Source organism: Triticum aestivum, chromosome 1D (assembly GCF_018294505.1).
Source record: "Triticum aestivum cultivar Chinese Spring chromosome 1D, IWGSC CS RefSeq v2.1, whole genome shotgun sequence".
Classification (NCBI taxonomy): Eukaryota; Viridiplantae; Streptophyta; class Magnoliopsida; order Poales; family Poaceae; genus Triticum; species Triticum aestivum.
The window spans coordinates 9,124,500-9,137,971 of NC_057796.1; the positions used below are offsets into that span (position 1 = coordinate 9,124,500).

The following is a 13,472-nucleotide window of genomic DNA, read 5'->3' on the forward strand; positions in this document are numbered from 1 at the left end:
AGTGCTTCAGTTACTTTGATGTTCAGGTTCAGCTGCCTGATGTTACGGACAAAGTGAAAAGCAAATATTACTCCCTCTGTTCCTAAATATGTCTTTTTTTAGAGATTTCAATACAGGCTACATACAGATGTATATGGACATGTTCTAGAGTGTACATTCACTCATTTTGCTCCGTATATAGTTCATAATGGAATCTCTAAAAAGACTTGTATTTAGGAACAGAGGGAGTATTTGAATAGTAAGCCAAAAGCAGGACATGTGCATTACAAATGTATTTCATCAAAGAATTACATGTTACGGACAGAAAAAAATTGTCTTTATTAGGAACATTGTGCATTTGCTGACACCTTGAAATAATTTGAGTTCTCGTTCAAAATTTGTATATATTACATGAATGCTTCCTACTAGTTCAAAGCAACAAACCCTCCACTATGTGTGCACTGCTGGGGGCTCATCTTCAGGCTCCTGATGAATATGAGCACCAAATACTTGTTCAGTTGGTTTTGAAACCCTAGTTTCATCGACGCTGCCTAGACCCCGGAAAGGAAAATTCAACTTATTCCTGCATGCTTGTCAAGAACCAGACCGGCGGCTACTTAGCTACTCCGTTTGAAAGCACCAGACAAGGCGTTGTACGCTTCGACACAGCGCCTGAACTTATCCTCTGCTTCAGCCTGAAAAATACACACTTTTGTTGAGAATCAACACCCCTACACAGGTTCTAGCTCAGCATTCGCCCCAGTGTGCCAGAGGTTGTTGCAAAGACAAACCAATGCTGACCTGTGAAGATCCTTGGTGCTTGTCCGGGTGCCACTTGAGAGCCGACGCGCGAAAACTGCAGAAACATAACACCAAGAAAGAAAAATCAATCGGGAGCCTAATTATCAGAATTGTTGCAAATGCTATGGAGATGCTCAAAGACTTACGCGGACTTAATATGATCAAGCTTTAAGGGGCCCAAGGCAGGCAAGCCAAGGGATATTCTGTGGCTTTTCATATCGTCACGACGAGGGGCCTCTTCCTCATCCACATCGCTCTCGTTCCAAACTTTTTCCCTTGATTTGTTCGGTCGAGGCTCCTCCCTCCATTGGAACCCATTAGGAAGGTCATCATCATCCTCCTCCCCGGGCCAGTACCACGTAAAAGATGTCTTGCCGCCAACACTCCCGTAAGGGCTATCGCTGGAATCATCACCATCAAAGTTCCTCCAGTCTATCCCACCTATACAAAACGTCATGGTGCACTTGTTATTGTCCTCCAAATATACTGAAAATGGTCCTAAAGTAAATGGTGTTTACGCATTTGAAGGTATAAGCTATGGTCCAAAAAGAGTTACAGACTGAACATGCTAGGAATATTAAATAGTTCATATGCATCAAAGTAAATGCTATGATACTACAAACTGAAGCTTATAACAGGATGAACCTTAGCAAGTCAAACACACCGCAGAAAATCACAATCTGGCTAAGAGTTGAAAAATGAATTCTCAGAAGATACCAATGGTCCAATCTGTCACAGAATACCAATGGACTCTTCAAGAGGTTTAGCGGTAGGTTCATATTTGCGCATTTCCACATGCTTTTGGGAATCAGAAGATACAAACTGATCTTGAGTGAAAAGAAGCAATTGGAAGGTAAAGGGTTTGAGAGTAAACTTGCCTCTGCCTTTGCTATACGGATTACTTCCAGGACCGGAGCGTACTTTCGATTTGCCACCAGCTTTCTGCTGCCTCGTTTGTTTACTACTTCTTTCCTGTTGACAATTTTCAGACCAGTTTCAAAGTCTAATCCATTTAATTTTTTTCAAAGAAGGCAATGCTTTCCAAGAAATTAAACAAATGAAGCGACCACTTGGAGTTTTCTATGCATTGTCGCGCATCTGATTTCCCCATTCGCTTGGTGAAACAATGAACAATATGTCACCAGTTACAATTAAAAGAGACCCGCACAGTTTGGTGTATATAAGATTTGATGTTGTAATATTTTTTTTATAATCTTCACAGGTAGATAAATCAGTATGGTGCTGGCATTCGCATACAAGCTCATAAACCAGGAAGTCAAAAAAAAAAAAATCAAAGGAAATGGTTAAAGATACCTGGGAGGGACCGCCATTAAGCAGAATGTTCTTAAGGGCATTCTTCGCGTCGGTGCGCTTTTCTCGGACATTGAACCGAATACGGGGCTGCGCAAGAATAAGTACAGAACCATCGTCAAGCTCACATACCACCCAAATAACTGAATACGCGCAGACGCCGTACTTGGCAAGTGCTCAGGCACTAAATTTTTTCTAGGAAATTAAAGGATCCCCCAATTTCATTTCGAAATTGAGGCAGGCCTCAAATTTGTAGCAGGCCTGAAAAATGCACAGCACAATAAATAGAGCTTCCATTGCTGAAGCGTAGAAACTATACGCCCTAAGCTGACTGTGCTGATGATCCTGCGCAGTAAATATTCCTCTTTTACAGGCTAGCCAGCTCTGCTGGCCTAACTAGTAATCCTAATGGGATTTCGACAGCAAGAAGCAAGAACTGAACTGGATGCGTGGATCGAACTGATTCATCATCATCAGACAAAAAGAAAGAGCGGGGAAAGAGACGCATGGGGTTAGTCAGGGTGGGCGCACCGTGGATTTGGAGAGCGCCGCGGCGGTGGAGTGGAAGGACGCCGCCGCCGCCGCCGCTGCCGCCGCGCCCCTCCGCGCAGCTGCTTGCATCCCGGGAGAAGAGGATGGGAGCGGGAGTGTGGGGGATTTGGCGGCGGCGACGGTGGACTAGGTGAGCTAGGGGAATGGGTAGAGTGAGCCGAGAGGATCCCGTCGGCGTCGCCGGAGATGGCCGGGAGAGGTAGATCAAGGCGTCGGCGTGCTCTGTCTGCACTGAGGGGATTGGTTCGTTTTTTTTCTCTTAGGCATGACGGATTGGTTCTGGGCGCTCGAGCCTGGGCCTTTCTGTCGCGTGGGCCTGCTGCAGTGTATACGTTGCACACCACATGCAAAGTTTTTTTTTTTTTCATTCTTCTCCACAGCTCAACCCCCCAAGAAAAAGGGGTTCCCTCGAGTTAGGGTTATGTTCCTCTCGCCCGATGCCTCCGGTGACGTTAAGAACATCTCTACTCCTTCTCCGCTTCTCTGATCGGGTTCTGCTGGGCGTCTTGCCCCGGGCTAGGCGAGGATCGGGACGCGAGGCTGTGAGGGTTTTTGCTCCCCATGTTTGGGCGGTAGTTTGGATGGCGTACAGAGGAGAGCATTTGGCTGCTGGAGCCAAGGGGAAGGGGAAGCTTGAGGATATGATGCGAGAGCTGGCCCTAGATCTCGCTGGGCGGCGGCGCGGGGGAGCCAAGGAAGAGAGCAGAGAGAGCGGGCTAGGAAGAGAGAAGGAAGCTGATTGGGGAAAACCCTATTGTCGGTATCAAAACCAGCAGATCTCGGGTAGGGGGCCCGAGCTATATGATCATATCAATGGGTAACAAGAGATAGGAGACACGAAGCTTTTATCCAAATTTGGGCCCTCTCTAAGGAGGTAAAATCCTATGTCATTCTCTTGCTTATATTATGAGTGTATCAAAGTACAAGATTGATTTACCTCGAGATCGTAAGTTATGGTCTAAATCCTAGGGGCAATGGCGATAATGATGAATGTCTGAATGGCCTCCTCTACGGACTAAACCCCCCGGCTTATATAGGCACCAATGGTATCTAGGGTCACACATAGTCAGTTGCCATCTAGGGGTTACATACCGAATCTAATAGACCTTCTTGGAGTACACACCAAGTCCTCGGTGAAGCTCGATATGCACATGTAGAGGCCTCCGGAGTCCGTACTCATCAACGGGCCGTTAGTTCGGCCCATGGAATAGGCCAGCTAGGCCGGGACCCCCTAGTCCAGGACACCATTACCTATGGGTTCTCCCTCACCTCATCCACAACCGAGCCAACAGACACGCACACGGTCCTCCATGCGAAATCTTAGTTTTTCCCTCAACGATGGCATGATAATTTCACCGCGGAAGGCATACATTGTGGCCACGCCGCTAAGAGTGTCTCTAGCAGATGCCTTAAAATCTCGTGCCGTAAAATCGGTTTGCAAGATCCCATAAAACGTTTTTACAGTATGACAATTGTTCTGGCAGAACAGATTCCGTAAAAATAATCATGTCAGATGTGGAGTCCATTAGACAGTAGTTAAATATACAATCATGTCCATGCAAAAAAGCACAAAACACCCTGGAAACAAATTCTAAATTACAATTGGGTGCACCTTGCGGCGTGGAGGAGCTCCTGCGCGGCTGAGGGATGTGCTAGCGGCGGCGGAGGCGCAGTTCGCGGGGGCAACGGGTAGGGAGCTCGTGGGCGACGACAGCAGCAGCTCGGAGGCGGTGGCAGCTCGCGGGGGCACCGACGGTCGATTCCCAGGGCATGGCGGGGCACCAGCAACGGCGGCGAGATGCGGGCTTCTCTATTCAGCTGGAATCGAGCTCGGAAGGCCGTGGCGCCGGCTCCAAGGGAAGCGGTTGGGGCTGAAATTTCCCTCCCGTCAAAAATAGAGGATAGTGTAAAAAGAGGACGAAATCCCGTAGCTATAGAGGAAATGGGCTCGCGGATTCGAGATCCCATAAAAAAAATTCAGGGCGGACGACTTTGAGGGATCTATTCTAGCCGGATTTACGGGCTCTATCTCGTGGTCCGGTTTGCGGGATCTGCTAGAGATGCTCTAACACCGGAAGGCCACAAAGTGCCCTTGATACAGTGTTTTGGTTAACGGCTGATCTCATCCGGGAGTCAGATCCGACGGCCGAAAACGTATCAAGAGGCGCATCCGACATCCGAAGGCCCGGCGCTAGTTGACTCCCACCTCCGCCTGCCGATTCAGGCGGCGCGTCGATGGTGGATGGATGGATCACCATGGCCATGCATGCCGCGACGTGCGGGCGGGCGGGCTCTCCACTCCTCCGCCACCACCACCACCACCCCGCCAAGCACTCCCCTCCCTCCTTCCCCCCACCACCTCTCACCCGCGACTAGGAGGACGCATCGACTCTTCTCCCCCAACGCTCGCCGAGGCATCCACCACCGCCCCTCGCCACCCCGCGCGCGACGGCGTCCTAGATCGGACCGTTCCGATTGTCTCTCGCAGGTAAACAATCCAACGCTACATATTTCTCTCGGGTTCGGGTCGGGCAAAGGCGGCCGGGCTCCTCGGCCGGCAGGCTGCGTGCGTGCATTGGTGGGTGCACGGCCGGAGCCGGTAGCTTCCTCGTTTCCCAAGGCCACTCTGGTCGATGATTGCGCGGTCTTCCTCCTGGTACACCCCTACGTCGTGCCGGCCGGCCGGCATGGGTCGTCCCAAGGACATGGCCCTTAACGTGTTGGACGGAATTCCTGACCCACGTCCGCTGCTTGAAAGATCGTGTAGTCCAGCACGGTTTCTTCTCACCCTGCTCCGGATCGGATGCTCTGCTGCCTTTTCTGGGCTCGCGCTAGTTCAAGTAATTAAGTCTGGGAGGAGGAGCTGCATTTTGGCTCGCCCCCAATTGCTGGAGGAAGACAGTTTGGCATAAATGCTGCTGGCTTTTATCTTCTCGCAAAAAATGAGTCTCCACGGCGTTTATTGCACAACTGTAAATTTTTATCAACATGTAACAGTACTACTAGCATTCACGCAAAAAAGAAAAAAGAGTTCTACTAGCAGACTATTTAGGCAGTAATGATAATGAAGCAGAGCACATAACTTTTGTCTGTTAAACTCGTTGAAATTTCTGCCAAAATTCTGCTCTGGAAAAACACAAAATCCAGTGTTATTGCCAAAGCTATCTTGTACGGTAGATAAGTACTTCCTCTGTAACTTTTCATAAGGCTTTTTTAGAGTCCAGGACACCGTAAAAAATCGTCTTATATTAAGTACATAGGGAGTAGCTCGGTCCCTGTAGGCCTTCACAGCATTGGCTTAATCTGGTCAAAACAGCTAACGCGAAACCAGGATAGTTTTTGGGTGGCATACTCTCAAGTCCAGGAGTGATCCTATGGTGGATCTGGAACGGGACAAGCTTTGAGTGGAAAAGGAAGTTCCGTTTTCTGCACTTTTCGCATCACTGTTGTTCTAGCATAATTGTCCTCATCGCATTTCTTAAGCCGAACATATCTGCCGCTGTGCTGCATTAGTCTGTGACATCTCTATTGTTCAAAAGATTCACCATGCTTAATAATGCTTTCAGGGTACCCTGCAATGGATGCGCCAAAGGATGCATCTCCGTCGCCGAAACTGCACACGAGGCTGAGGGTGTGGGAGTTTGCAGACCGTTATGTGTTTGAACCGGTTGATGGCCTTGCCGACCTGTTCCTCTCAATAAGCCGGACCAATGGGTCTATGAACCTAGTGCAAGAGTTGCCACCGCGTGGCCCCTCGGCAAATCCAAAAGTTAGGATAGTGTTTGGTGTGGTAGGAGTGCTCAAACTTGCAGTTGGATCATGCTGTCTGGTCATCACTGACCGTGATTGCGTCGGGTCCTACATGGGACATGCTGTTTTCAAAGTTACAGGACTAAAATTTCTGCCCTGCACTACCGCTTCTTCGGCCGAGCAGGTCTGGCAATTATTAATTTGTTCCCAGTTATGCTGTTTCCATATGTGTATGTCATGTAATCATCGTAGAATGATTCATGTTACCAGAAAAAGATGGAGAGCGAATTTTCAGACCTCCTGGATGCTGCAGAGAGGAGTATAGGCCTGTACTTCTCCTATGAGGCCAACTTGACACTTACGTGGGTATCGCATATGATTCCTTTTTTGTTACATGCATTTTGTCGTTTAATGGTACATGGAGTTTCAAAGAAAACATGTAATTGGCCTAGCAAAATGGATAGCAAATTTTCTCCCAGTTAAACTATATACCAGAATCAATCAATGTAGGCATCCTATGGTCTTATTTTAATTCAGTTCTCGTCATTGCAAGTCCGAATGACTCTTACCTTTATCCCTTCTGTTGCAGTTTACAGAGGCTATATGATCTCGGGGACACGTTCAAAGCACTTCCACTTTGGAAACAGGTTTGTTGCCTTTTACTCATGTAATGCTGGAGCTTGTTACACATGTGACGGCCAATCCTTTTCCCATTATAGAGAGTAATCCACCACTACCTCAGTTTCAAAATGTAAGATATTTTTGTAGGCTTATATTTTGAGATGGAGGTAGTCCATGTGATGCTAGGTAGGAATTTCGACGTTCTCCTTGTTGCATCTTTGGTCAGTAAGTTACACTTATGCTGTATAGAAAATTCATTGTTTTAATGTCTACGGAAAAGTTTGAATGACTGAACAAACTAATCACCATAAACGTAAACTATAATACAAATCTGCACCAAAACAACATGAACTGTAATCGTGGCATGTAACTATGGCTGGCTTTACACTTAGGCTTCAGTATATGGTGTTTCTTTTGATGGTATATGTCTAAAGTGTGTGCTCGTAGTAGTACAGAGCCGATTTTTCCGAATGGTTTCCTTTACTAAATGTTCCTTTCAACATGTGAATACAAACTCTTCTGCACAGACCAATTTACTACATTCTTTGCAGGCAGAACGTAGATTTATGTGGAATGGTTACTTGTTGGAGCCTCTCATTGAGAACAAAGTAAGATTACTTTCTGTTTTGTTTTTGTAATTTCCAGTTTTAAGAATATCAGATCCAATATTTGTAAAGTATTCTGATTCCCTTTTTTTCTTCCTTGACAGCTGGACCAATACTTATTACCGGTCATTCAAGGAAGTATCCTTTGCTCATTGATATACTCCAACACACTACCCAAAATTATCATACCATGCTCACAATCTCCAACACACGAGTTTGACTATGATTTTTTACTTATAATACCTACAAAATTAGTAAAATGGCATATGGCATAAAAGTATTTCGCAAGACAAATACAAGATTGCATGCTCAATCCATGTACTTCCGCATATATATTAGTGGTCGAAGTTTTAGAACCTTGACCACATGTTTACTTATGTGCCTTATATGCTACTATTTACCATATGTCCAACAGAATTGGAACTGTTTTTTTTTTTGCGGGAAGAAAACTGATGTTGTAGTAAACATGAAATAGCCTCCAACAGAATAGTGGCATTCGTGTAATTTGCAAACAAAAACGATGGCATAAGCTGAATTGGGTTTGAGAATAGTGGCATTGGTCAAAATTTCCCATTTTATTTGTTAATTGGTGGTTAAAAATAGAGAATTTTCACTGTACGCTTTTTACGACGTCATCTATTTGGAAAACAGATGGAGTATTGCTAGTTTATACTTAAATTACCTATTCGATTATGATTAGTTATATCAATTTGAGTTGCTGTAACTTAACCATATGTCAGGTTTTCAGAATATACATGCAGAAGTTGGATCAGATAAAGTAGTAGTAACCATGATTGCACGCAGGTGCACAAGAAGGATTGGTGAGAGTTCTGAAGCATCAAAATAAGTTTGATAATGAGTTCTTTTCACTATTTTTGAGTTAAACTAATTTCTGTATTTAACCAATTTGTACTTGGCCTTCCGTTTTTAGAAATTGAATACCTTTTGGTTAATTAAAAAATTAAGCGGATGTTGTTAACTGAAGGTACACGGTGTTGGAGACGGGGTGCTGATCCAGAGGGCTATGCAGCAAATTTTGTTGAATCAGAGCAGATAATGCAAACAAAAGGATATACAGCATCCTATGTACAAGTAGGTTTCTAAATAAACAATATGAAAATCACTGGCTAGACTAATAGTTGATTAAATGTTTTTGATTTCTCTTCTCTTTTGGTCTTTTGGTTTCCTTTCTTTTAGTCTGTGTGCTAAAAGTTCTTAAGTGGTACAATGATCTTCACCATGTTCAGATGGTACTGTGTTATTTTTATGTTTTTGGATAACTCGATGAAACTACTATATATTGCAGGTTCGAGGTTCTATGCCTTTTTTGTGGGAGCAGATAGTTGATTTGACATATAAACCTAGTTTTGACATTGTTAGAGTGGAGGAGGCGGTGAGCTCTGTCAATTCTATCTTTATTCTATTTTCCTTCCCTTCAGGGCATTGATATTATTCTAATAAACATTGTTGATTTTTGTACTATAATGCAGCCTTGGCGTAACCATTTTTTTCATCCTAATTTGTGTTGCATCTCTGTTCTGCAGGCTCGTGTGCTTGAGCGACACTATCATGATTTACAAAAGAAATATGGAGCTGTGGTGGGTATTGATCTTGTCAATACAGTAAGTAATGAACTCTTGGACTCACTAAGTGCTAGAATTTTTTGGGTGGTGATCCAGAATAAGGGTGTCTGTTTTACAGTAGCAGATTCAGAACTCCTCATTTAGGAATAATCTTGCATATTTGTTTGGCACATCACCATTGTATCATTGGTTGTGCATATTTCACTTCTTCCAATGGAACTAGTAACTCCGTTCAGCTTGCACCCTATGAATGATCTAGCTATTTTTTGGCGAAAACTCTGTTTACAGATTTGCCTTTCATATTCAAATTCCAGTGTATGAATGTTTGTTGGCCTAATAGTAGATTACTCTGTTTTGCATGTGCATTTACTTGCTTTTCTTATTCCTATATTCAGACTGGTGGTGAAGGCCGCCTCTATGAAAGATATGCAAAATCGATTGAGCCTATTCTCAGTGAAGATATAAGGTGCCATTTTCCACAATTTGGATTTCCCCTATTGTGGTTGTCTGTTCCTAATTGGGCTACGTTGTCTACTTACTGCAGATTCATACATTTCGACTTCCATAAGATATGTGGTCATATTCATTTTGAGCGCCTTTCACAGTTGTATGATCAAATTGAAGATTATCTTAAGAAGCATAAGTACGTTCCTCAGAGATAAGAAATGAAGTTTTACACGTTTTACTGCTTGATGTTAATTTTCTTCGACTACACCTGCTCCTGTTGTTTGTTTCTAGTTTTTACAGTTGTTTAACCTGGATTTCTTTGCCTTGCTACTAAAGTGCTATATTTGATCAATGTATTTGACACGAAAGCAATACTAATGATGATGAGCGTACTATGTTCTTTATTTTTCTTAATTGCTTCCATCTCCATGGTATTACTAATGTTACGGTATAGGTACTTCCTTTTGGATGATCAAGGCAAGAAAATGGCGGGGCAGACTGGCACTGTCAGAACAAATTGTGTCGATTGCTTAGATCGTACTAATGTAACTCAGGTACAAACTCCAGTACAAGGCGGTCATGTTTTTTTTCTTCTTTAACGAAATCTCTCTGTTGTGCCATCATTTATTGTTTATGCTTCATTTGGAATCTATATAGTGTGATATTCTATTTAGATGTGGAAGGCCTATTCATTCTCCTTTTTTTTTCAGTGTTACCTCCTAGATGAATTTTTAGAAGATACAGAAGTTAACACCGAACTTGTTCTAGGTATTTTTATAGAGGGTGTCTAATTATGTATCAATGGGCTCATCTAAGCTAACCACAAAAACATATGTGTTTTATCATATATGCAAATTTTAAACTAGCATGAGCTACATCAATTAGCTTGTTTAGGTCGAGCCATATGTTTGGTTTCATGATGGTCTTTGCTAGATTTTTTTTCGTACTGTTGCAGCCAGATTACATGCCTTGCATCTAATTGCAAATCTTATGTCCCACATCAGTCTCAAAGTATTTGTGTGTTGGCCCATCTTTCTCTGACGAGCCATTATTGCATTGACATTTTTAGATATTGCATCTCTTACCTTCCATCTTGACCTGCATTTTTTTTGAGAAAACGATCCGACTTTTTTCATTAAATAAACAAAATTACATCACATCAGCATTGCTTAAAGCCTTAAACAGATAGATAAAGATTGCATTTTCTCTGATCTTCTATCTTGATCTGCATACTGAACATTGACAACATCGACAATGCTTAAACAGAGCATGGTTGGAAGAAAAACTCTCGAAAGCCAGCTCCAACAACTAGGTGTTCTTGGTGGTAACGATACAATCAGCAATCACCCAGCTTTCGATGCAGATTACAAAGTTTGTAAGTATTATGTTTGATATTCTGTAACCATGGTTCCTACTTATATTTCCCCTGTATTTGCCTTTGAGCAATGTTGCTGGAACCATTTGCAGTGTGGGCAAATCATGGAGATGCAATAAGCACTCAGTACTCTGGTACTCCTGCTCTGAAGGGAGACTTTGTCCGGTAATCTCTATAAAGTGAATGCATCACTCGGTTGTTTTTTCAAGTGTTTGTAATAAAATTGTTAGCATCCTTATAACCTCGCTTTCATTTGCCCAAATTGGTTTACTAGTAAGTCTGGCACCTTGAGTCACAACTGAGCTGCTATTTTTATTTGATTCAAGGTTTTAAGATGCTGTAACATCTGCTGCAGTAAATCTCCTCCTGTTTCACCTCCAGAATGTCTGCTGTCGAACATAACTGGAAAAAAATGACCTGTAAAACTGAAAAGATCACATAATTTTGAAAGTAATAGCGATGATCTAGACATTGTATTATCTTTTTCTTTTTCACTCTTTTGTGGTCTTTCAGCTTTATGTTCATATATCTATTTTTCATCATTTGATCTTCCAAGGAAATGGCTGTTGTCTATTTTCATTATTTTGTACTCTTAAGTTGTCCATATTTACAGATTTGGTTTTGTCTATTAGGTATGGGAAACGGACTACTCAGGGAATTCTAAATGATCTGTGGAATGCACTTGCTAGATACTACTTTAACAACTTTGCAGATGGTACTAAGCAGGTATTTATGCTGTCTTAGCATGCATGCAAATTAAGTGAATAGAAAAACAAGTTCACAACGTGGCGGCTTTGTGTTGGAGTTCACTGCCGATGGTTGAAGCAAGTGAGGACAGATTTTAGATCTGATAAAGAATAATGTATAAGTCTTTGATCAGCTAAAATTACAAAGTATTGTACCATTATTATGTCTATGATAAAGGTATATATAGAGAGGCTAGCTAATGGTAAATCAAGTAACTATATCCATAGTTGAGTTAAAATGTGAGAAATAATCATATTTTTATACTTGTAAAAAATAATTTGTATTATACAAAAACATTGAAAAATATGCATTACAAATCAGGCAGGTGGATCGATCTGTGACCTGCATCTTCCAGCCCTTCTCAGATAGAGGTTTGTTTTGGTTGTGTTGTTTCTAGGATGCCATGGACCTTCTTCAAGGACATTACGTATCATCAGTTAGTCGGGACGCCGCGATTCCAAGCAGACCCGGAGTTATGCAGGTGGGTATTATCTGTTTCAGTGGCCAACACTTGTCTATGACATCGCAAGTTTGCAGCGATTGGTTCTAGCATTGCACCGAATGTTATCTTACTTGCACGTTTTCTCCTTTGCAGTCCTTCCGTGCTGCTTTTGCATTGATTTTTTGCGCTGCTATGTTCATGCTTATGTCTCTACGACAAGGTAAAGTTTCTGGCTTCTGAATCTGACACATTTTATGGAATTGACAATGATTACGAAAATCCCACAAACTAAAGCTGACCTATATGGAGAAGTTTAATTCAGTCTTTGTCATCCTTGGTGTATTCTGCCAGAAGTTGTGCTTTATTGACATGTAACTTGATTATGTCGCCTTTGTGGAACCATAATTTGCAGCCCGGAATGATCTTCGCCACTTGGTGGTAGCACTTGTGTGGGCTGGTCTGTGCGTTGGCATTGCACTATTTGTCAAAAAGAATGGTAGGAAGTTCTGCAACCGACCTCGTTTTTACCTGTCACGCAATTGACCGATGCACGAAGGTACCTTTGCATGTATGCCAAGTGATCACGGTAGCTTGTCGCAAGCTCCTTGCAGCATCTTCTATTGTGTGAAGATTTATTCTTAGCATTTTTCTTTCTTTCTGTAGGGCGCTTGCCCTCCCCAATTTTGTATCAAGGTCTATTCTGGCACCCCCGCCTACCTGCAATTTTGTATTTAAATTCTGTCCCTGTCTCACTACGACACGGTTTGTTTAGTTTGACATAATTGTAAATCCCATTGTGATACGATAGCAATGAATTGATGCACATGCACTAGTATTTGAAATATCTAGCTCCAGCCATTATTATTCTTCATATACTTTCTTCCCACAGAAGGAATTAATTTTAATCAATTAAGGCCTTTCTATTTCCCATTTATCCTTTAATATTTCCAATGATAGAATGGATGTTAATTATCACCAAATACCCTTTTCTTTTCTTTTCTTTTCTTTGGCAATAATTGTCATTTCTGGATATCATGGCCGGAAATGAATTTTGTAGAGTTTGTCTGGTCCTTCCAGTTTCTCTTGCTGCAAAGAACGAAGCCGACAGTGGGGTTTAGTTTTTCTTTTTCTTTTTGGCAACTAGCCACTATTCTGCAGAAGGTTTACACCAATTTCTACCGTTGTATATTCAGTGTAACAGGTGAGTAGGAATCGAGATTTCTCATATGTTATTCCGAAAGTCTGAAAATACCGGAGAA

The 13,472-nt window shown here is 42.7% G+C and overlaps 2 protein-coding genes across 2 annotated transcripts; one reads left to right on the plus strand and one right to left on the minus strand.

Annotated features, from left to right (window-relative positions):
- Positions 1-299: 299 nt before the first annotated feature.
- Positions 300-2,919, minus strand: LOC123179878 (uncharacterized). The gene is made up of 6 exons (XM_044591775.1): positions 2,623-2,919; positions 2,095-2,181; positions 1,659-1,752; positions 927-1,221; positions 781-835; positions 300-674 (listed from the first exon to the last, which is right to left on the minus strand). The coding sequence occupies exons 1-6, from the start codon at positions 2,710-2,712 to the stop codon at positions 597-599; spliced, it is 699 nt and encodes a 232-aa protein (XP_044447710.1). The 5' UTR covers positions 2,713-2,919; the 3' UTR covers positions 300-596.
- Positions 2,920-4,968: 2,049 nt separating this feature from the next.
- Positions 4,969-13,084, plus strand: LOC123179879 (phosphoinositide phosphatase SAC7). Its single transcript, XM_044591776.1, has 20 exons — positions 4,969-5,131; positions 6,210-6,577; positions 6,664-6,755; positions 6,983-7,040; positions 7,566-7,622; positions 7,724-7,757; positions 8,360-8,440; positions 8,605-8,711; positions 8,926-9,012; positions 9,164-9,241; positions 9,598-9,668; positions 9,747-9,845; positions 10,104-10,203; positions 10,916-11,024; positions 11,117-11,189; positions 11,657-11,750; positions 12,169-12,252; positions 12,367-12,433; positions 12,626-12,769; positions 12,877-13,084. Exons 2-19 carry the CDS (start codon positions 6,221-6,223, stop codon positions 12,754-12,756), a joined length of 1,779 nt encoding a protein of 592 aa, XP_044447711.1. The 5' UTR covers positions 4,969-5,131; positions 6,210-6,220; the 3' UTR covers positions 12,757-12,769; positions 12,877-13,084.
- The last annotated feature ends 388 nt before the right edge of the window (positions 13,085-13,472 follow it).